The sequence below is a fragment of the Lolium perenne genome, chromosome 4 (assembly GCF_019359855.2).
Source record: "Lolium perenne isolate Kyuss_39 chromosome 4, Kyuss_2.0, whole genome shotgun sequence".
NCBI classification, from domain to species: domain Eukaryota; kingdom Viridiplantae; phylum Streptophyta; class Magnoliopsida; order Poales; family Poaceae; genus Lolium; species Lolium perenne.
The window spans coordinates 270,906,212-270,930,475 of NC_067247.2; the positions used below are offsets into that span (position 1 = coordinate 270,906,212).

The 24,264-nt window shown below is 48.5% G+C and overlaps 2 protein-coding genes across 3 annotated transcripts; both read right to left on the reverse strand.

The window, feature by feature from the left end:
* Positions 1-1,192: 1,192 nt before the first annotated feature.
* LOC127294954 (cation/H(+) antiporter 15-like) lies at positions 1,193-4,848 on the reverse strand. The gene is made up of 2 exons (XM_051324871.2): positions 4,709-4,848; positions 1,193-4,543 (listed from the first exon to the last, which is right to left on the reverse strand). Exon 2 carries the CDS (start codon positions 3,776-3,778, stop codon positions 1,343-1,345), a length of 2,436 nt encoding a protein of 811 aa, XP_051180831.1. The 5' UTR covers positions 3,779-4,543; positions 4,709-4,848; the 3' UTR covers positions 1,193-1,342.
* On the reverse strand, positions 4,812-11,479 carry LOC127294956 (uncharacterized). Of its 2 annotated transcripts, none has more exons than XM_051324872.2 (3): positions 10,622-11,479; positions 5,787-5,865; positions 4,812-5,140 (listed from the first exon to the last, which is right to left on the reverse strand). In XM_051324872.2, the coding sequence occupies exons 1-2, from the start codon at positions 11,432-11,434 to the stop codon at positions 5,818-5,820; spliced, it is 861 nt and encodes a 286-aa protein (XP_051180832.1). In that variant the 5' UTR covers positions 11,435-11,479; the 3' UTR covers positions 4,812-5,140; positions 5,787-5,817. The 2 variants fall into 2 exon arrangements, with proteins under 2 accessions (XP_051180832.1, XP_051180833.1); XM_051324873.2 differs by lacking the exon at positions 4,812-5,140 and adding an exon at positions 5,184-5,658.
* Positions 11,480-24,264: the final 12,785 nt, after the last annotated feature.

Genomic DNA, 24,264 nt, shown 5'->3' on the forward strand with positions numbered 1-24,264 from the left:
CATGGTACCAGTGCGCTGCTGAATCCTGCAGATACATGGTTGCGGCCGACACCTGAAAACCTGGGGCTATTTGATACAGGGTGAAAAATGTTTCGCAAGAGTCCACCCAAATGCTTGCATCAGATCCATCAAATCTAGGGAAATCCATCCGTGGCATCCACGGCCTACGCTGATGATTCTCCTCAGCCTCATGGGTGACTAGTAGAGAATCAACTATACCCGATCCACCAGGAGTATCAGGGGCATGGGGAGAGAAGGCCGCTACCTGGAGATTCGGCGCGCTCGTTGGCCTAGGCCCGATGATGCTACCTGCCGGTTGTTGCCGCACCTGCAGTGGCGGTGGACGACCGGAGAGCTGCTCCTTGTTCTTCACTGTGAGGGCAAGCGACGCCTGCTCGTCCTCCAATTTCCCCAGCTTCTCCATCGACAGATCCACCTTGATCTGCACTTGATCGAGGCGTTGCGCTTGCTGGTCCATCTTCGAGTCCATGGAGGTGAACCTCTCCTCCAATAGATCGAGTTTCCCCAATTTCTCCAACAGCCTCGCCTCCATCGCCTCCATAGCACCGACCGTGAATCGGACTTGAGCGCTCAGCTTGAACGGTGTCATCGCGACGAACTACTCTGAATCGACCGTACGCTGCGTTGGATTTACGCCAGATCGCCCGTGAGCAACCAGCAACCGTAAGCAGGCGATCTACCGGTACGATCTCAAGATTTTGTTCGCGCAAAACGGATCGAACGAAGCGTCTGATACCACTTGTTATGCCCAAGGTGTATGAACTAATTCACCAAACCCTGTTTATAACGATACAGGATGCAATCCGAGATTCAGAATTTGTCTTGGGGAAGGGAGAGAGAGAGGAAGGGGATACAGGGAAACAGAGTTCTAATTTCTCGCTACCCTCTCCTGGAATCACGGGTCCTTTTTGTACTTCGCCAGACACAGCTGGCATTTACTACCTAGGTGACACACAGGTCACGCTTTCTTCATTCCTTGTCTTTATCCAGCGATAGCGTATTTCCTCGTCTTGCCTGACGGCGTCATGTCTTGTGGCACACCAGGCGTGACATTAAGTCTTGCACCATTTGATTTTGTATCGTGACGAGAACTAACTCAGAACGAAGATAGTCACAGCCGTTCTATATTGCTGAACTAGGACTGAGAGCGAATTTTGGGGACCTGGGGAAGAATAATGCATGTATCATCTTCGTCTCACAATTTCGTCAGTACAACAAATTCTAAACCCAACAAGAGGTTTGCTCTATGTCGTGCTACACTAAAGTACATATTCAACAAGAAAAGAAACAATGTAACGACGAGCCACTGTCGAATCAGTCCCTACTGTTGATGATCGGCTTCTCCCGCGCCGGCGGCGGTGATCAGCACGGCCTGCTGCTGGATAACCAGAATGGACACCTTGGACGCGAACTCAGCAGATGCGAGCATGTCGCCGAGCACCCCGAGCTCCGGGCACTCGCTCCACTCCGAGAGGCCGCTGGTGAGCGCGGACCCCTCGAGGTCCTTGTCCTCCCCTCGCCGTCCGACGATCAGCAGGTCGAACTTGTCGCTCATGGACCTGACCACTGACGCCGTTCCCTCGCCGTCCTCCACCGTCTTCTCCACGTACACCACCCTCACGTCGTCCCGGTACCTCTGCCAGAATTCCTGGAGCACCTCCTCATCCCTCACCTCGTCGCGCCCGCCCATGCCCACCCAGTTCCGCAGCTTGAACCGCACCACCGTCACCGCCGTCCCGCCGCTCTCCGGCATCCTCGCAGCGTACGCCAGGGCCTCCCGGTCGTCGGGTCCACCCAAGAAATAGAGCGCCACCCTCTGCAGCAGGTTCCTGTTGGACGCCGTCGCGCAAGCCGACCCCGCCGCCAGGCCGTGGTCCACGAGGATGGCCACGGAGCAAGGCGCGTATTGGAGCACAGCGCGGTTAGCAGCGCGGACGGCGTTGTTGGCCGTGCTCCGGGCGCCGTCGGAGGACTTGTGGAACGGGAGGAGGATGAGGTTGGCCTTCCTGCTGTGCGCCAGCGAGCACACGTCGTGATGCATCGAGCTGTAGGGGGACTGGGCCACGTAGGGGCTCACCGTCACCGCCCCCGGCGACGCCTGCTGCTCGAAGTGGCGGAAGGCGTTCACGATGCGGTCCGATGGCGAGTTCGAGGTGGAGGAGGACGACTTCTTGTGGGGCTTGAGCACAGAGGCGGCGCGGCCGACGAGCTCGGTGAGGTGGAGCACGATGAGGGTGACGGGGAAGTCGTGGTTGGCACCAGAGGCCTCCAGGAGGTCGATGAGCGGCGCGGCGTGGTCCTCCGTGTAGAGACAGGCCATCACGCGGAGTTCCGCGTTGGGCCGCGCGCCCTCCATTGTCCGCCGCTTGGCGCGCGCGAACCTCCCTGTCGGGTCGTAGAGGAGCTTGATGAGCGGCGTGGCCGCCGCCGTAATGAGCACCATGGACACCGTCAGCGTCGAATAGTGCTCCGCCGAGGCCTTCATGGTGTCGCCCCAGTTGTTGATGGCGGCCACCTCCACGATGCCCCGGATATTGAGCATGAGCGCCAGCGCCGTGGCCTCGCCGATCGGCATGGCAAAGAAGAGCCCCGCAGCGATGCAGCCCACCATTTTTCCGGCGATGCAGAGCGCCACGAAGAGCTCCAGCGCGCACCATTTCTCATCGTGGGCGCCCAGCTCCGATAAGTCGGTGCGGTAGCCGGCGAGCGCCATGTAGACGGGGAGGAAGAGCGCGATGAAGAAGGAGTCGAGCCGCTCCGTCATGGTGGCGCCAATGGGCATGCCGCCGGGGAGAGCAAGCCCCAACATCATGGGCCCGATCATGTACTTGAACCCGATGACGTCCGTCACCAGCGCCGACAGCAGCGCCGCGATCACCAACACGACGAAGGAGCCCTCGGAGAGGAGGTCACCCGCCGGGGTGCGCTTGTAGGCGATGTACCGTCCGGCGGGGCGCGCCACGAAGGCCACAAAGAGGACGAAAGCGACGAAGGAGGCGAGGATCTTGGCCGTGAACAAGGGGGACTTGGCCTCCGTGATGAGGAACGTGGCCGCGAAGCAGGCGCGGAGGAACCAGGAGGTGACGTCGGTGATGAGAGAGGCGGTGAGCGCAATGCGACCAAGCTCGGAGTTGAGGAGGTCGAGCTCGGCGAGCGCGTCGGCGATAACTGGGAAGGAGGAGAGGGAGAGGCGAACGGCGAGCTCGGTGATGAGCGACGAGCCGCGGAGGTCATGGGGGAGCGTGGGCTGGAGCACGTGGAACACCGGCAGCGTGATGGCGAGCGGGACGAAGGCGCCGGCGAGGCCGACGGCGACGGCGCGGCCGCTGGGGCGGCGGAGCAGGCTCATGTCCGTCTTGACGCCCATGGAGAACAAGAAGAGAATGAGCGCGACGAGCGAGACGCTCTCGAGGATGTAGGTGCCGCGCTCGGAAAAGAGTACGCCGCGGAGCTCGTGGTTGCGTCCGAGCACGGAGGGGCCGAGGAAGACGCCGACGAGCATGTGGGTGACGAAGCGGGACTGTCCGAGGCGGCGGAGCACGTGGTGGGCGGCGGCGGAGAGGAGCAGGATGAGGGAGACCTGGATGAGGAGGAGCGGGAGGGAGAAGCGCAGCGGCTGGTCCCCCAGGAACATGCCCTGCGAGTTCACCAGGTTGTTGTCGTAGCACGCCGCCGCCACCGGCTTCACTGTCTCCGTGGCCTCAGCCGCTGCCGTCGCCGCGGCGGCCGTCAGGTTCACGGCCGCGTCCGTGTCCATCGTTCCGTGCTTGGTGGAGCTCCGAGCCCGAGCTAGCAATGCATGCGAATGCAATGCAGTGGTGGTGGTGGTGGTGGTGGTGATGAGGACGACATTCGTGCGTGCATGCTCTTCTTGTCTGGTCTAGCTCGAGCAGAGCTATTCTTAGTCGTGTGGACGAGGGAGAGTTCAGACTAGAGACATTGAACTCTTCTCCTGGCCCCCAAATTCAAATGAAGTTCTCTCCGGTTCCACAAACGACTGGCATTTTCACGAAAGCTTAGACACACGGTTCGGCAACTGCAAACTGGCGGGAAATCAATCTTTGAACTCATTCCCATCAGCCTGCTCAGTTGCTGCCAGAAAGGTAGCTCAAGCAAATGCAGACCCAGCCGCTCGTAAAAAAAAACCGATCGACCAGTAGATCCAGCCACTCTTAAACCAGTAATTGCTGCACACCATAAAATCAAATTATGAGGTGAACAGCTGAATCCACATTCCAATTCTAATCATGTCCTAGTGGTATCAGAAATCACACGAAACCCAACAAGTGTACATGACAATCAAATTAACATCCAATCTGAACAGCCTGATTTGCGCAAACATGATTCATCAAACTATCAATCAAGTTCTAAAATAGCCTGGCTAATACCTGGATTAGATCTACTGGAGTTCTATTTTTGTCCTTCCATGTAGCCTATCGTTTGCTCATCACATTTTACATCGTCCAAAATGTATCTCAATCCAGTTCCGGTGTATGTTCTTCATAACTTAAAGCGACAGTTCCTACAACATTACATATTTACATGCTCCATAATTATGATCGATAAATCACATAAGAAATATATGCACAATATTGGTTAACAAATAATGCCTCCTTCCTTGCATATATCTATGCTGCTCTAAGAAGTTATATCTACGTTGTGTATTTGTGAATGCTACGTTGCTTACTTTCTGTAGTTTCCAGTAGCTATTTTGAGGAAGAACCCTTTGGAATTTTACCAACCTAGAGTTGATCAACTGGGAGGTGACCCAGGATTAGGAAGTATCTGTGTACAGACAAACCACTCAGCCTAGCTTCTCAACAAAGAATCATCACAATGTTAATAGAGTATCATGTTATACAAGACAAAAAAGATTGCAACCCCAGTCTGTTCAATCACATGCTAGACTAAGAGGAGGATGGGAAAAATGAATTGACGATGAAATTTGCCATCGCCATCAATTTCCAAATCTGAAGCGGCAAGAACTCATCTCATCTCCATCCATGGAGCACATGATCTTCCGCCCTGGAGAGCCTATTCGATGGCCCAATAACTCTTGTGCAATGCACCAACTCCTAACTGGAGACGCTTTGCTCCATTATTCCAGAGCATATACACACTGCAAACAGAGTTAAATTAAACACAAGTCAATACAAGCAGGTTGGTATACACACAAGTCATGGCACAACTTCAGGTTCAGGTGTATCAGGATTCAGGACCAAAGCTCCCATTTCTCACAGCAAGTAGGAAGTGAACTAGTATAGTTGCATAACCAGCACCTGATGAAATGACTTGGAACCTCAACGGTTCCCACAATTCACAATGCCCCTAAAACTAATTTAACAAGCCTCGCAATTCATAATAACTTCTCATAAGAAGATGCTTCGAATGGAAGCAAAACCATATCAAGCAAGTAACTGTGGAAGGTAGATAAGCAGTGTAATCAAGATCATGCGGTCATCCCAGAGTATGGATGTCTCCAGGGCAGAATGAGTCAGCTAAAGTAACTGTGGAAGCATCGAATGGAAGCAAAACCATATCAAGCAAGTACTCCGTAACTGTGGAAGGTAGATTAAGCAGTGTAATCAAGATCATGCGGTCATCCTCTATGGATGTCTCCAGGGCAGAATGAGTCAGCTAAAGTAACAAAAGTAGATGGTTAACAAATGAGTGAACTAAGCAGTAACAAAAATGGAAGAAGCACTTGTAACTAATAAATGAACCCTTGTGAGAGACATTGAGACAAGTTTTACAAGATTCCCCACCTTGCTGAGACCGAAAGAAGCTTTGGTCTGTTCATACCAGTCCCGCTGACCTGTGCCTAAGCAGCACGTTCCGCTTTTCCTAGAAAATAACATGGACAAACGACAAGAGAATCAATTTTAAGAGCAGTTGGACAAACGACAAGAGAATCAAATTAAAGAGCAGTTGAGTAATGGGCTGATAGAAAGCACACATCCAGTGACCAATCCTAAAACTTCCCTGTTACCGAGGCTTAAACTTTTTGATGCAACGGCAGAATAATCTTTCTGGAAAAGGCATTCTAATAACACCATATATGAGATATTAGCAGGACTTTGACTTATGGAAGTTTATGGAAGTTTTAACATTTAAGACCTCAAACGACATAAGACAGCCACCTAAGGGGAGCCACAGTGTATGCCAAATTAAGGTTCTAAATTGTGAATTTGGGTTTTGGCATTAGTTCCCACCATTGTAGAGGGCATTGCCATAGCCAAATATTAGAGCGTGGGAGCAAGTAGTTGCCCCTATAGCCACATTTTTCCTCTCTCTATTCTCTCTCTTTGTTGTGGGCCATGAGAGAGAACATTGATTCTTTTGGCAATCTACACATTGTGGTAAACTTAGCCATTTGCCAACAAAGCTATTTTTCATTACATGGCATATTTGGCCTTTAGCAACACTGTGGATGCTCTAAGCCTTGTTTGGTTAACAAGTGGATTGGAGTGGATTGGGTGGGATTAGGGGGATTTTGACTTAGATGGGATTTAATCCCTTCCAATCCATGTCAACCCCACTCAATCCCAAGGAAACCGAACATGGCCTAAGAGAAGAAAAACTCCCAGTTTTCTTCCCAATGTTTAACTCGCCTGCACCTTTAGAAGTGGCTGCCGCCAATAAGAACCGAACATGGCCTAAGAGAAGAAAAACTCCCAGTTTTCTTCCCAATGTTTAACTCGCCTGCACCTTTAGAAGTGGCTCCCGCCAATAAGAACGCTAGTGTTTTTTTTTTCCAAACCAACACGCCATGTGTCGACAGTCCCATCATCCCTCTTGCACTCAGACATATTTTTCTCACCTAATTTGTTCATTCAGTTGGATACTTGGACTGAGGCCTGAAGTAGCTCTGGATCAAGAAAAAATTGGTAACCTATCCCTCTCTAACGTTTAGGTCCACATGTAGAGAGCCCAAGGGCTCGACTCATTCGGAACACTGAGAATTCCTGTGCAAACCCCAGTTTACCTAGGCTCAAAGTCAAAATCGGAACTGCCTTACGGATACTTGTATGGTGCCACCTCACTGGTGCGTCATCAAAATTTGGGTTGCAATGTTAATATTGGACCTGCTGTTTCCCCACTTTTCTTGTCGCCTGATGATTTGTCTTGCCATCTTTAGGTGACAAACTGTAGTGAATGTTGGATAGAAGTGACACACTTGAACACTAAATAACTAGTTTAGAGATGACAATCTTCAATCCAGCATACAGTAGGTGTTCCCCTACCATGTAAAGCGAAAACATAATTCAGATACATTAATTTATAGAAATATTGTCAGTAATTAATTTACGAGCCCATAACATGTCTTCCCCTCCAATGTAAAGCTAAACACAATCTGGATACATTAATTTGCCGAAGTATTACCGTTACCACAATATTTACAAAAACCTTAATTCACATCCTACCCGATAAATTAACTTATAAATGCTTCTAATCAGCCATCCACACAAAGTATGTATCTTTTAGTTCCACATTTTGGTTTGTTAGCTAATGGGAGGCAGATGAGGTTATATAGTTAATATCGAATGAAGCCTGGTGACCGGGTGTATACGTGAGCACGCATCCATTGGTTGACACGTGTCACACCTAGCAATCCACTGTTACAATCATTGTTGGGTTAGCAAACCACATCAGCACTAACAACACTTCGCTAATGATTTTCTCTAATGATTGGCGCTACCAATCATTGAAACGCGGGACCCGCAGCCCACGCCAAGTACGCTTAGCGATGGATAAGACAACGTCAAGGCAACAGATCCAATTGACGAGAACCGGATCTCAACGCAGATCGTGTGGCATCTAGAGGTTCGTGTGGCATCTAGAGGGTGCTCACGTATACACCTAGTCACCAAATCCCCTCTCTAGTTAATATTTTGTCCTATGGAATAAAACATCTTGCAAAGGTTTGCCTACTGGTGCTGATTCAAATGGATAAAAGTGGAGGCAGATTAGTTGCATATAGAAGAGGAGGATAGATTACTGACGAGATGGCGATACTATTTTTGGGTTTGGGACTACACATGTAGCAATTTTGTAAGCCTTATATATATAGTTCCAAATGTGCAACCAGGGGATATGATTACATGGAAATTACTCTAGTTTATGAGGGAACCTTCGATGGTCTCCTCAAAATGCAGCTAGTGTCTAAGTCTGTACTATACTTGATTTTTTTCCTAACATGATTACACATATATCAAATATGATCTTCAGTTGAAAATCTAAGATGCGACAAAGAAAGCAGTAAGGATTTGCCACCTTAACCATTTTCACTTCATAAGCCAACACAGATGTTGCATGATTTCTGTCAACTAATTGAGCATAAACAACACACACTTGAAATATAAAACTTAATATCCCATACACAATTAGATTCCAATTTTGATACTTGACAAAAAGACAAGTTCTAAAACGAAACTCTGACCAACCGGGGACTAGCCCCTGGTGGCATTTTTTCGGGAAACCTATAGCGTGCACGGCACACTGAATCTTCCCGCGCGACGTTGCCACTGGCCATCCGATCAGTTGACATGCCGGACAAAGCCACGCCAAGTGCTACGACCTGGCTTGAGGGACGGCTCCTCATGTGTTGCGCATTCGCGCAACTGCACAAATGTTCCCACTGTATTCCCGTTCTTTCAAAAAAATTATCACCCACCTTGCGGAGGGGTGCCTCGAACACGGGTGGGTAGGACTGTCGGCTGAACCTGGCTCCAAGCTAGCGACCCGAGCAGACTTCCTGCCTCCAGATGACAAGTTTTGTCCAAATAACATGGATAATCATGCATAAGGAAAATGTTTCCAGCAAAACCATGCAACCTGTTTGTATCGATTATAGTCAACATTGGTCTGAACTGACCATTTTCAAGCAAACTTTTACGAGACGTAGCTAAAAACTTGCAATATAGTGGCCGGCATTGCAAGAACGCCTCCACCTATCAGCACAATTTATTCCAAAAAAATACTTGTCCACCCGTGCAGAATTCTTTTTTTTGAGAATTCGGCAGGTGAGCTGCTCGATATATTAATAGAAGAAGATTTGGCTCAGTTAATCAGGGAAACCGGGCCCAAAAACCATACAGAGTGGCCGAGTTTATGAGGGAAACCGACCGAAAAAACCGCACAAAAGTCGAAGCCTCATCGCCCACAAGAAACGAGACCACCGACTACCAAACACACACCACCAAACCCGGAGCCGCTGCTCCGACGTCCCCTGCTCGGAGGCGAGCCGCAACGCCGCACGGCGTGGACGACCTGTAGCCCAAGCTACCAAGGCGACCACCCGCAGACCACGAACGCCGCGCCAAAAGATCCGGGGCCGCCGCCCCGACTTGCCAGCCACACCGACCACCCCGTCGCGTAGGCCGGGCCGACGAGCTCGCTACCCACGTAGCACGAACACGCCACCCATGCCTTGCAAGACCATGACCACACCCCATGGAGTCATCGCTGCAAGACCATCCGAGGCCGCCGCCTCGGCGCACGTCAACCGTCCGGGGCCGCCGCCCCGGCATCCACCACCCTCGACGACAAGGCAACCAAGCACAACTACCACCCATCTACCACACCACGAGGACTACGAACTCCAAAAGCGGCGCCTTCAAGAAGGTAACGGCACAGTGTGTCGCCACCGCCCGCTCCAAGGAGCAGAGGTTTTCACCCGGAGAACGCAAGAACTCGCGACAGCAGGAGACCAAGCTCCCCGATGAAGCCCTCAACAGGGAAAACGGTACCCAAGGGCATCGCCAACATCGGCACCAATGGTGCGAAGCTTTCGCCTGGAGTGTCAACGCTGTCGTCTGTCGTCAGGCCCACCGTAGGCCCTGGCAGAAGAGGTGCCCCGCCGAGCAGGGTGCCTTGTTGCCGTCCGCCAAACAGAAAACGGAGCTGGGAGGCGCCCATCGGGGCCCGCAGGGGCCCATCTGAGCCCGTAGGGGCCATCTGAGCCCGCAGGAGCCCGCCCAAACAGAGCCACGCGCGGGAGCGCCGGCGGCGCACTAGGCAGCGCCGTGCCAGGCGGAAACCGCGGCCGCCCCAAGCTGCAGGGGCCGCGCCGTGGCCGGACGGCGAGCTGCCGAGCAGCCGAAGGCCGAAGCCGGCCAGGATCCCGCCGCCAGGGCCGGCGCGCAGAGACGGCACGGCATGGACGACGCAGACGCGACAAGGGGACGGCGGCGAGCAGGGCGGCGGCGGGCCACGCGTGGAACCAGCGCGGACGACGGCGACCTCCGGGACCGGCATGGTGGCTTCCCTCCGAGGCGGCCATGCGGGGGCCCGAGAGGCATAGATCCTCGCCGCCCCCGTCCTTGGCGGCGCACGGCTTAGCCGGCGGCGGCCTCGGGAGGCGACGAGGGGGCGGGCAGAGGAGGTGGGGAGGTGGCGGAGGGAGGCTAGGGTTTCGCTCCCCGTCGCCTGGAGGGGCGACAGGAGAGCGACGCGGCTCCGAGACTCAACCCGACGTTGGGCCGATATTGTGCAGAATTCTTCCATTAGATGGTCTACGCAACAACTCGTAAATGCATTCAATCATGGAATCACTCTATTTACATCATCATAAACATGAAATGCAGGATGAGAGAACAACCTGATCGAGCACGCTGTGATTACTCTTCTCCACCTCCTTTGCTAGCTTCTCCAGCCTCCGGAGCATCCCGGCATACATGCCATCCATCTCCGCCGCCTGCCCGGCCGCAGCACGAACGAGCTCTTGCAGCCTCCCCAGCCCAAACCCCTCAACCATCGCGTCTACTGCCTTCTGCTCTCCGATGCTATGACCATCCCCTCCTTGGGGCGCTTGTGGCGGCAGCAAAGGGAAGGGCGACTGCGGAGCGAAGGTGTGGTACTGGTCCCGGAACCCGGGGCCGACGTTGACGACGGTGAGAGAGGACGGGACGAGCCGGGATCCGCGGAGGAGGTAGGCGCGGTAGTCGAAGGAGTGGGTGGAGAGGTCGCGGGAGGCGGAGGGGGAGACGAGGATGAAGATGAGTGGGTGGGCGAGGGGCTGTAGGGCTTTGGAGAGGGAGCACGCGAGGGAAAGCTCGCGCATGGAGGGGCGGAGAGGGGCGCGGCGACGGGAGGAGAAGAAACCGAGCGGGGGCGGCGAGGAGGGGGGTAGTGGGTGGAAGCGGCCGAGGGGGTTGGTGAGGGAGGAGGGTTGGGAGAGAGAGGAGTGGCCGGAGACGGTGATGGACATGGGTGGCGCTGAGAGCTCGGGGGCGTGGTCGTCGTAGTCGGAGAGGGAGGGGGGAAGGGCCGGCGGGCGAGCGGCGCGGCCGAATAGGAGGCCGTCGCAGTCGGCCGTGGCAGCCCCGCAGCGGTGGAGGAGCGCCGGAAGGGCCGCGCCGGAGATTGAGAGCTTGACCTCCTCTGCCGCCGGAGCGGTCTGGCCGACGGCCATCGGTGGCGTGTTGAGATCGATGGGATGTGCGCGTCCACTTCTTCTAGTAGTACCCAACAACTGCTTTCAACAGGCGATTTGCACAAAAATAACTCAAAAGTGAAAGAAAAACACAGATTGACCCTCCAGCGAAACTATTTCACCAATCTAACCCTTTTGTGTGGCGCCCCTCCCACGGGCGCCACACATGCCCATGTGGCGCCCCTCCTGCCGGCGCCACTCTCCCAGCCGACGTGGCCCCCTCGCCGCTGAGCTGGTGCGCCCATCCGACGTGGCAGCATGTGTGGCGCCCCTCCCAACGGCGCCACACATGCCAACTTATATCATGTTTTCGGTCGAAAACATCCAGGGGCTCCGGAACGTCTGGGACTTAGCCGTTTTGCGAGGCTCGATGTGTGGCGCCGATGCCACGGGCGCCACACTAGCCTGTGTGGCGCTGATGCCGCGGGCGCCACACATCCACTTAAGTGTGGCGCCCGCGCCCAGCCCGACCCTCTCTTTCTCTTATTTCTCTCCTTTCTTTCTCTGCTCCAACCGCCGCCGCCGGCCGCCTCCCCTTCGCCCCCCTGATACGTCTCCGACGTATCGATAATTTCTTATGTTCCATGCCACATTATTGATGATATCTACATGTTTTATGCATACTTTATGTCATATTTATGCATTTTCTGGAACTAACCTATTAACAAGATGCCGAAGAGCCGATTCTTTGTTTCTGCTGTTTTTGGTTTCAGAAATCCTAGTAAGGAAATATTCTCGGAATTGGACGAAATCAACGCCCAGGGGCCTATTTTCACACGAAGCTTCCAGAAGACCGAAGAGTCAACGAAGTGGGGCCACGAGGTGGCCAGGAGGTAGGGCGGCGCGGCCCAGCCCTTGGTCGCGCCGGCCTATCTCCTGGGCCCCTCGCGACGCCCCTTGACCTGCCCTTCCGCCTACAAATAGCCTTCGTCGCGAAACCCCCAGTACCGAGAGCCACGATACGGAAAACCTTCCAGAGACGCCGCCGCCAATCCCATCTCGGGGGATTCAGGAGATCGCCTCCGGCACCCTGCCGGAGAGGGGAATCATCTCCCGGAGGACTCTACGCCGCCATGGTCGCCTCCGGAGTGATGTGTGAGTAGTCTACCCCCGGACTATGGGTCCATAGCAGTAGCTAGATGGTTGTCTTCTCCTCATTGTGCTTAATTGTCGGATCTTGTGAGCTGCCTAACATGATCAAGATCATCTATCTGTAATGTTACATGTTGTGTTTGTTGGGATCCGATGGATAGAGAATACTATGTTATGTTGATTATCAATTTATATCTATGTGTTGTTTATGATCTTGCATGCTCTCCGTTATTAGTAGAGGCTTTGGCCAAGTTTTTACTCTTAACTCCAAGAGGGAGTATTTATGCTCGATAGTGGGTTCATGTCTCCGTGAATCTGGGGGAGTGACAGAAACCTCTAAGATTATGGATGTGCTGTTGCCACTAGGGATAAAACATTGATGCTATGTCCGAGGATGTAGTTATTGATTACATTACGCGCAATACTCAATGCAATTGTCTATTGTTAGCAACTTAATACTGGAAGGGATTCGGATGATAACCTGAAGGTGGACTTTTTAGGCATAGATGCATGCTGGATAGCGGTCTATGTACTTTGTCGTAATGCCCAATTAAATCTCACAATACTCATCATAATATGTATGTGCATGGTCATGCCCTCTCTATTTGTCAATTGCCCAACTGTAATTTGTTCACCCAACATGCTGTTTATCTTATGGGAGAGACACCTCTAGTGAACTGTGGACCCCGGTCCAATTCTCTATACTGAAATACAATCTACTGCAATTGTTCTACTGTTTTCTGCAAACAATCATCTTCCACACTATATATATAATCCTTTGTTGCAGCAAGCCGGTGAGATTGACAACCTCGCTGTTTCGTTGGGGCAAAGTACTTGGTTTGTGTTGTGCAGGTTCCACGTTAGCGCCGGAATCCCTGGTGTTGCGCCGCACTACATCTCGCCGCCATCAACCTTCACGTGCTTCTTGACTCCTACTGGTTCGATAAACCTTGGTTTCTTACTGAGGGAAACTTGCCGCTGTGCGCATCACACCTTCCTCTTGGGGTTCCCAACGGACGCGTGTCGAACGGAAAGACAATACGTCAACCACGCGCATCAAGCAAATTTCTGGCGCCGTTGCCGGGGAGATCAAGACACGCTGCAAGGGGAGTCTCCACATCCCAATCTCTTTACTTTGTTTTTGTCTTGCTTTATTTTATTTACTACTTTGTTTGCTGCACTAAATCAAAATACAAAAAAATTAGTTGCTAGTTTTACTTTATTTGCTATCTTGTTTGCTATATTAAAAACACAAAAAAAATAGTTACTTGCATTTACTTTATCTAGTTTGCTTTATTTACTACTGCTAAAATGGGTACTCCTGAAAATACTAAGTTGTGTGACTTCACAACCACAAATAATAATGATTTCTTATGCACACCTATTGCTCCACCTGCTACTACAGCAGAATTCTTTGAAATTAAACCTGCTTCTTGAATCTTGTTATGCGAGAGCAATTTTTAAGTGTTAGTTACGATGCTGCTGCCCATCTCAATAATTTTGTTGAACTATGTGAAATGCAAAAGTATAAAGATGTAGATGGTGACATTATTAAATTAAAATTGTTCCCTTTCTCATTAAGAGGAAGAGCTAAAGATTGGTTGCTATCTCTGCCTAAGAATAGTATTGATTCATGGACTAAATGCAAGGATGCTTTTATTGGTAGATATTATCCCCCTGCTAAAATTATATCTTTGAGGAGTAGCATAATGAATTTTAAACAATTGGATACTGAGCATGTTGCACAAGCATGGGAAAGAATGAAATCTTTGGCTAAAAATTGCCCAACCCATGGACTGACTACTTGGATGATCATCCAAACCTTTTATGCAGGACTGAATTTTCCTTCGCGGAACCTATTGGATTCAGCTGCTGGAGGTACCTTTATGTCCACCACTCTTGGTGAAGCAACAAAGCTTCTTGATAATATGATGATTAATTACTCTGAATGGCACACGGAAAGAGCTCCACAAGGTAAGAAGGTAAATTCTGTCGAAGAAACCTCTTCCTTGAGTGATAAGATTGATGCTATTTTGTCTATGCTTGTGAATGATAGGACTAATGTTGATCATAATAATGTTCCGTTAGCTTCATTGGTTGCTCAAGAAGAACATGTTGATGTAAACTTCATTAAAAATAATAATTTCAACAACAATGCTTACCGGAACAATTCTAGTAACAACTATAGGCCATATCCTTATAAAATGGCAACGGCTATGGTAATTCTTATGGGAATTCTTCTTACAATAATAGGAACACACCCCCTGGACTTGAAGCCATGCTTAAAGAATTTATTAGTACACAAACTGCTTTTAACAAATCTGTTGAAGAAAAGCTTGGAAAAATTGATGTACTTGCTTCTAAAGTCGATAGTCTTGCTGCTGATGTTGATCTTTTGAAAACGAAAGTTATGCCTCATGAAAATCATAATCATAAAATTGTTACTACAGCAAATGCCATCCAAGTTAGAATTAATGAGAATATAAGATTGATGGCCGAATTGCGTGCTAGGTGGGAAAAAGAAGAAAATGAAAAAGAAGATAATATAGCTAAAGTTTGGACTATTACCACCACTAGTAATGCTAATGCTACACATGTTGCTGCACCTCCTACTATTAATGGTAAAATAATTGGTGTTCGCAATGTTTCCACTTCAAATGCAAAGCGCGAAAAACTGCCTGAAACTGCTAAAACTGCTGAAACTGCCTGTGATAAAACTGCTGAAATTTTTTCCAACATCGGGGATGATGATCCCATTGCTTTAGATTATAATGGTTTGAATTTTGATGATTGCCACATCTCTGAAGTTATAAAGTTCTTACAAAAACTTGCTAAAAGTCCTAATGCTAGTGCTATAAATTTGGCTTTCACGAAACATATTACAAATGCTCTCATAAAAGCTAGAGAAGAGAAATTAGAACGCGAAGCTTCTATTCCTAGGAAGCTCGAGGATGGTTGGGAGCCCATCATTAAGATGAAGGTCAATGACTTTGATTTTAATGCTTTATGTGATCTTGGTGCAAGTATTTCTGTTATGCCTAAGAAAATTTATAATATGCTTAACTTGCCACCATTGAAAAATTGTTATTTGGATGTTAATCTTGCTGATCATTCTACAAAGAAACCTTTGGGGAAAGTTGATAATGTTCGCATTACCGTTAACAATAACCTTGTCCCCGTTGATTTTGTTGTCTTGGATATTGAATGCAATGCATCTTGTCCCATTATTTTGGGAAGACCTTTTCTTCGAACTGTTGGTGCTATCATTGATATGAAGGAAGGTAATATTAAATATCAATTTCCTCTCAAGAAAGGTATGGAACACTTCCCTAGAAAGAGAATGAAGTTACCTTTTGATTCTATTATTAGAACAAATTATGATGTTGACACTTCGTCTCTTGATAATACTTGATACACACTTTCTGCGCCTAGCTGAAAGGCGTTAAAGAAAAGCGCTTATGGGAGACAACCCATGTTTTTTTTACTACAGTACTTTGTTTTTATTTTGAGTCTTGGAAGTTGTTTACTACTGTAGCAACCTCTCCTTATCTTAGTCTAGTGTTTTGTTGTGCCAAGTAAAGTCGTTGATAGTAAGGTTCATACTAGATTTGGATTACTGCGCAGAAACAGATTTCTTTGCTGTCACGAATCTGGGCAAAATTCTCTGTAGCTAACTCAGAAAATTATTCCAATTTACGTGAGTGATCCTCAGATATGTACGCAACTTTAATTCAATTTGAGCATTTTCATTTGAGCAAGTCTGGTGCCTCAATAAAATTCATCTTTACGAACTGTTCTGTTTTGACAGATTCTGCCTTTTATTTCGCATTGCCTGTTTTGATATGTTCGATGGATTTTTCGATTCCATTGACTTTCAGTAGCTTTGTGCAATGTCTAGAAGTGTTAAGAATGATTATGTCACCTCTGAACATGTATATTTTGATTGTGCACTAACCCTCTAATGAGTTGTTTTGAGTTTGGTGTGGAGGAAGTTTTCAAGGATCAAGAGAGGGAGATGATACAACATGATCAAGGAGAGTGAAAGCTCTAAGCTTGGGGATGCCCCGGTGGTTCACCCCTGCATATATCAAGAAGACTCAAGCGTCTAAGCTTGGGGATGCCCAAGGCATCCCCTTCTTCATCGACAACATTATCAGGTTCCTCCCCTGAAACTATATTTTTATTCCATCACATCTTATGTGCTTTGCTTGGAGCGTCGGTTTGTTTTTGTTTTTGTTTTGTTTGAATAAAATGGATCCTAGCATTCTTTGTGTGGGAGAGAGACACGCTCCGCTGTTGCATATGGACAAATATGTCCTTAGGCTTTACTCATAATATTCATGGCGAAGTTTCTTCTTCGTTAAATTGTTGTATGGTTGGAATTGGAAAATGATACATGTAGTAATTGCTATAATGTCTTGGATAATGTGATACTTGGCAATTGTTGTGCTCATGTTTAAGCTCTTGCATCATATACTTTGCACCTATTAATGAAGAAATACATAGAGCATGCTAAAATTTGGTTTGCATATTTGGTCTCTCTAAGGTCTAGATAATTTCTAGTATTGAGTTTGAACAACAAGGAAGACGGTGTAGGGTCTTATAATGTTTACAATATGTCTTTTATGTGAGTTTTGCTGCACCGCTTCATCCTTGTGTTTTTTTCAAATAGCCTTGCTAGCCTAAACCTTGTATCGAGAGGGAATACTTCTCATGCATCCAAATACTTGAGCCAACCACTATGCCATTTGTGTCCACCATACCTACCTACTACATGGTATTTCTACGCCATTCCAAAGTAAATTGCTTGAGTGCTACCTTTAAACAATTCAAAATTTATTACCTCTGATTTGTGTCAATGTTTTATAGCTCATGAGGAAGTATGTGGTGTTTATCTTTCAATCTTGTTGGGCAACTTTCACCAATGGACTAGTGGCTTCATCCGTTTATCCAATAATTTTGCAAAAAGAGCTGGCAATGGGATTCCCAGTCCCAAATTAATTAATAAAAATAGACACTCCTTCATGGTATGTGATTGTTGGACGGCACCCGAAGGATTCGGTTAGCCATGGCTTGAGAAAGCAAAGGTGGGGAGGAGTGTCATCATAATAAAACTAAAATAAAAAGGCACTCCTTCATGGTACGAGATTGTTGGCAGGCACCCGAAGGATTCGGTTAGCCATGGTTTGTGAAATAAAGGTTGGAAGGAGTGCCACACAAAAATAAAATAAAATGGGAGCCGCTCTTTGAAGGTTTGTCTGGCAAGGGGGTTAGAGTGCCCACTACCATTCGTTGGCAACAACAAACACCTCTCAAAATTTTACTTTTATGCTCTCTACATGTTTTCAAAATCAAAGCTCTAGCACAAATATAGCAATCGATGCTTTCCTCTTTGAAGGACCATTCTTTTACTTTTATGTTGAGTCAGTTCACCTATCTCTCTCCATCTCAAGAAGCAAACACTTGTGTGAACTGTGCATTGATTCCTACATATTTGCATATTGCACTTGTTATATTACTTTGCATTGACAATATCCATGAGATATACATGTTATAAGTTGAAAGCAACCGCTGAAACTTCATCTTCCTTTGTGTTGCTTCAATGTTTCTACTATGAATTATTGCTTTATGAGTTAACTCTTATGCAAGACTTATTGATGCTTGTCTTGAAGTACTATTCATGAAAAGTCTTTGCTATATGATTCATTTGTTTACTCATGTCATTTACATTGTTTGGATCGCTGCATTCACTACATATGCTTACAATAGTATGATCAAGGTTATGATGGCATGTCACTCCAGAAATTATCTTTTTTATCGTTTACCTGCTCGGGACGAGCAGAAACTAAGCTTGGGGATGCTGATACGTCTCCGACGTATCGATAATTTCTTATGTTCCATGCCACATTATTGATGATATCTACATGTTTTATGCATACTTTATGTCATATTTATGCATTTTCTGAAACTAACCTATTAACAAGATGCCGAAGAGCCGATTCTTTGTTTCTGCTGTTTTGGTTTCAGAAATCCTAGTAAGGAAATATTCTCGGACTTGGACGAAATCAACGCCCGGGGGCCTATTTTCACACGAAGCTTCCAGGAAGACCGAAGAGTCAACGAAGTGGGGCCACGAGGTGGCCAGGAGGTAGGCGGCGCGGCCCAGCCCTTGGCCGCGCCGGCTTTGTCTCTGGGCCCTCGCGACGCCCCTTGACCTGCCCTTCCGCCTACAAATAGCCTTCGTCGCGAAACCCCCAGTACCGAGAGCCACGATACGGAAAACCTTCTAGAGACGCCGCCGCCGCCAATCCCATCTCGGGGGATTCAGGAGATCGCCTCCGGCACCCTGCCGGAGAGGGGAATCATCTCCCGGAGGACTCTACGCCTCCATGGTCGCCTCCGAAGTGATGTGTGAGTAGTCTACCCCCGGACTATGGGTCCATAGCAGTAGCTAGATGGTTGTTTTCTCCTCATTGTGCTTAATTGTCGGATCTTGTGAGCTGCCTAACATGATCAAAATCATCTATCTGTAATGCTATATGTTGTGTTTGTTGGGATCCGATGGATAGAGAATACTATGGTATGTTGATTATCAATTTATATCTATGTGTTGTTTATGATCTTGCATGCTCTCCGTTATTAGTAGAGGCTCTGGCCAAGTTTTTACTCTTAACTCCAAGAGGGAGTATTTATGCTCGATAGTGGGTTCATGTCTCCGTGATATGGGAGTGACAGAAACCTCTAAGGTTATGGATGTGTTGTTGCCACTAGGGATAAAACATTGATGCTATGTCCGAGGATGTAGTTATTGATTACATTACGCGCAATACTTAATGCAATTGTCTGTTGTTAGCAACTTAATACTGGAAGGGGTTCGGATGATAACCTGAAGGTGGACTTTTTAGGCATAGATGCATGCTGGATAGCGGTCTATGTACTTTGTCGTAATGCCCAATTAAATCTCACAATACTCATCATAATATGTATGTGCATGGTCATGCCCTCTCTATTTGTCAATTGCCCAACTGTAATTTGTTCACCCAACATGCTGTTTATCTTATGGGAGAGACACCTCTAGTGAACTGTGGACCCCGGTCCAATTCTCTATACTGAAATACAATCTACTGCAATTGTTCTACTGTTTTCTGCAAACAATCATCTTCCACACTATACATCTAATCCTTTGTTACAGCAAGCCGGTGAGATTGACAACCTCGCTGTTTCGTTGGGGCAAAGTACTTGGTTTGTGTTGTGCAGGTTCCACGTTGGCGCCGGAATCCCTGGTGTTGCGCCGCACTACATCTCGCCGCCATCAACCTTCACGTGCTTCTTGACTCCTACTGGTTCGATAAACCTTGGTTTCTTACTGAGGGAAACTTGCCGCTGTGCACATCACACCTTCCTCTTGGGGTTCCCAACGGACGCGTGTCGAACGGAAAGACAATACGTCAACCACGCGCATCACCCCCCCACACCAAATCGACCAAGGAATCGTCAGATCTATCCGGCCAAGTCCTTCCTCCTCCATTCCTCAAGGTATTCCCCTTCGATTCCCTCCGATTCATCCACTAGTGTTGGTGGATTTTGTAGATTTGGGTATGAACCCTAGACATGGAAATTCATGTTGGTGGATTTAGATATGAACCATTGATATGTTAGTGCATTTGGCTCTGAACCTAGCAAGATTTGGATATGTTGGTGGATTTGGATATGAACCCTAGATTTGTTGGAACCCTAGATATGAAATTTTACATGTATGTGTTGAAATGGCTATGTATGTGTTGAAATGGGTATGTAAGTGTTGAATGTGTATGTGTAGGAACCCTAGATATGTTAGTGGATTTGGATATGAACCCTAGATTTGGATATGTTGGTGGATTTGTATGATGAACCCTAGATTTGTTGGAACCCTAGATATAAAATGGCTATGTATGTGTTCAAATTCTACGTATGTATGTCTTGAAATGTCTAATATTTGCCTAGCAAATGCATTCAAATGTGTTACATATGCCTAGTATTCTTGATGGAATAACTCATATTTGTTAGGAATGCCTAGATATGAATGTATGTGTGATGGCTTATTTGGATATATTCTCATGTATGTGTTGCTCATATTTGGTATGAATGGCTCATAATATGTTGTATTTGTGTAAACATGTAGGATGGTGTGGCTCCTGGATGAAGAGTACGAGAGGGATCACCGGGCTGTTCATATAACGGAGAGGACAACGGATCTTCACCCTTTGAAGATTCGTTACCATGGCACAGTGGATATACCGTATGACGAGAGGTACACGGAGTTCATCCAGCCTACCGGTCTTATGCCGTTCATATCCCTTGTAAGCATTGGGGGGCCACACATGAACCCCTCGGCACTCACCGCCCTTGTCGACCGGTGGAGGCCGGAGACTCACACCTTCCACTTGAGGGCCGGCGAGATGGCCCCTACTCTCCAGGATGTTTCCATGATCCTTGGACTACCTATTCAGGGCGAGCCACTGTGTATGAACACAACTTCTGATGGGTGGCGCCAGCAGATGGAGGTGCTTATTGGCAGGGCTCCTCCGCTGCCAGAACAACCAAAGAAGAGAGCTCCCGCCGGCGCGTCTTTCTCCTGGATCAGGACTAACTTTGGAGAATGCCCGGAAGAGGCCGACGAGGACACTCGAAGGACGTACGCCCGCGTGTACTTATGGTACATGATTTCGAGGACTCTCTTTCCTGACAGTGGGGGGAAGCTGGCCCATTGGTGTTGGCTGAAGGCGCTTACGGTGTTGGATAACCGGTGGAGTTGGGGAACAGCGGCACTTGCCTACCTCTACCGGCAGGTGATGATTTGTTCTATGTACTATTTTCCTATAGTAGTGTGCTAGACAAAGTACTAACCAAATGTCTTATGTACGCAGATGGACGAAGCTTGTCGCAGGACTGGGAGCAGGATTGGGAGCGGCGGTATTGGTGGATGCATGCTCCTACTTTCTGTATGGAGCTGGGACCGCCTATCAGTTGGGCGGCCTAGGACACTCACCGAGAGGCCATGACCTCATCACCATGAGAACCTTGATCGGGAGCCCACTTGGGCATACCTTTGGGACAATGTCTCGGAGATGACGAGCGATCCAATGGTCATGTATAGGCAGTACACTGCGGAGTTGGACACTCTTACCGCTGAGCAGGTAACCGATCACTCTTTTGCAATCCTAGTTTTCATTGATTCTACTGGCATGTTCTAAATTCTGAAATATTTGTATGCTGCAGGTGGAATGGGAGCCATATGGTAGCTACTACCATATTGGCTCCGGGATGGCTGACCTCAACCGCAAGTGCACGGAGGAGGCGCGGTTCTGGCGTATGCGCTGCCCACTCATATGCATGTGGCTTGTTGAACACCACCAGCCACAAAGAGTGATGAGACAGTTTGGGCTGTATCAGGAGTGCCCACCTCAGTGGCAAGACACGGACAAGGCGCTTCATAGGTAAACTTCTGGAATCATGCGATGGAAGATTCTTGATAGAAGAGGTACAATCTAACTTCTTGATTCTTGCAGGCTTGATAGGCAGCGGCAGAGGAAGATCACAAATCGGCCAGTTCATCATAGCGGCCACGTCGCAGCGTTCCTACACTGTTTGGAAGCGACACGAAATGCTGGCCCTGAGCAGATTGTGCCTCACGACTTCGCCGCTTTCAACAACTACCTCGAGTGGTTCCATGAGAACACGCGTATCGAGTTAGTTAAGCACGCGTATCCTGAGGAGATCTTGGACGACCCCATCCAGTTCGATGAGGTTGGGCAAAGCCAGCACGACACCTTTGCTCGCAGAGGGAGATCGACTTCTATTGCTTCCGAGCTGAACTTCGTGGTAATGGATTCTCTCACTAACTAGTACATCATCTACATTGCCATGTGCTCGCTTCAATTGTGTAATGCTATGTTTGTCACAGCGGGAGGAGATCCAAAAAACAGCTGAGGAGTGCGAGGTTATGTGGGAGCAGAGCGGGAGAGATGACAAGCCTGTCGGACCGTTGCGGTATTTCATTAAGGTATGATCACCAACTTTGAATGTACGCTACTATGATGTGGTGGCTTTGTAACCATGAACGGCATGACGCAGAACACTGCACGAAAGATGCGGCGGTTAGCCAGCTTGCTAGGTTGCCGGGAAGGCGAAATCGCTACATCTTCCTCTTCAGAAGAGCGGGAGGTATGGACTATTTTGTTGCTGTCAAACATGTTCTTACTAATTTCAACTTTTGTAATCTCATGTGTTCATGTTTGTGAAGATTCCTGAGGAGAAGCTAATTCTGAGTCAAGGCATACTTCCAAAGCATACCTCCAAGCAAGCCCCACGGTCAGCTTACCAGTTGAAGCCAAGGGGCAAGGGTCCAAACTGGTACACTCCGGAAGATTATGTCAACCGAGGAAAGAAGGTTGTCACTGAGGAGGATGAGGGGCCGCCGCGGAGATCAGCTTTGTCGAGGATGAGGAACGACGAGCCGTTCTCTTCAGAGGAGGAGGAGGAGGAGGAGGAGCAGGAGCAGGAGGAGCAGCAGGAGCAGCAGCAACAAGAGCCACGGCAGCGGACGAAGAGGATGGCCGTCCGGAAGCAGCCCGCGAGGACGGCACGTCGAGGACGATACTAGGATGTGCTACGTGTTGTTGTGAACTCTATCTTCATAAGTATCGATTTGTGAACCCTATGTCATTTCGAACCATGGTCTGTAATGCTACTTGTTGTTTGAATCTACGTACTACAATGTGACCTATGAAGTGTTATATGTGTATGTCATGAAATTGCTACTTGTTGTGTCCAATATTGTATTCATAACTGTTGGAGTTTGGTAGGATTTTTCATGTTTTTAACATAAGTCAATGTGTGGCGCCCTGCACACTGGCGCCACACTGCACTGTGTGGCGCCCGTGGCATCGGCGCCACACATGCCAACTTATATAAACTTCTGGGTCGAAAACATCCAGGGGCTCCGGACGATAAGTCCTTAGCCGTTTTCGTGAGCCTCTATGTGTGGCGCCCGCGGCATCGGCGCCACACGTGCTACTGTGGCGCCCGCGGCGTCGGCGCCACACATAGAGCCTCGCAAAGCCACACATGCTGCCACGTCGGATGGGCGCACCAGCTCAGCGGCGAGGGGGCCACGTCGGCTGGGAGAGTGGCGCCGGCAGGAGGGGCGCCACATGGGCATGTGTGGCGCCCGTGGGAGGGGCGCCACACAAAAGGGTTAGATTGGTGAAATAGTTTCGCCGGAGGGTCAGTCTGTGCTTTTCTTTAACTTTTGGTTATTTTTGTGCAAATCGCCCTTTCAACACCATATTGTGTTACTTTTACTGTTCCCTTCTATATAGCCCAATGAATACGGCGAAATGACTCGGTTGATTATACTAGAATAATTACATAGTGCTTCAGTGTATAAGGAAAGTGTTTATCTGCTTTCTTAAACTGGGCCGACAGAGTGATATGCAATAAGCCATGACTTATCATATTTGCTCTAACATTTTTGCAGGTTTGGTTGGTGTACTGAACTACATACTTTTGATGTATCAACAGTGCTTACATTATTAAGTAACTGAAACTTGTCAAGAAGCACAAGCAGCAACGGACATCACCTCAGATACTGAATGCCGTTGAAGCCTCCAACTGCATAAATAGCACCATTAAGTTCTGCACCGGCTAGAGCAAAGCGCTGAACACCTCACAAGTAA

Excerpts from the sequence above, each read along its gene's own strand:
- LOC127294956 (XM_051324872.2), bottom strand. The coding sequence starts at position 11,434 with ATGGCCGTCGGCCAGACCGCTCCGGCGGCAGAGGAGGTCAAGCTCTCA. Across the intron at positions 5,866-10,621 it reads ATCACAGCGTGCTCGATCAG|GAAAAGCGGAACGTGCTGCT; the intron begins GTTGTTCTCTCA and ends GTTATTTTCTAG.
- LOC127294954 (XM_051324871.2), bottom strand. The coding sequence starts at position 3,778 with ATGGACACGGACGCGGCCGTGAACCTGACGGCCGCCGCGGCGACGGCA.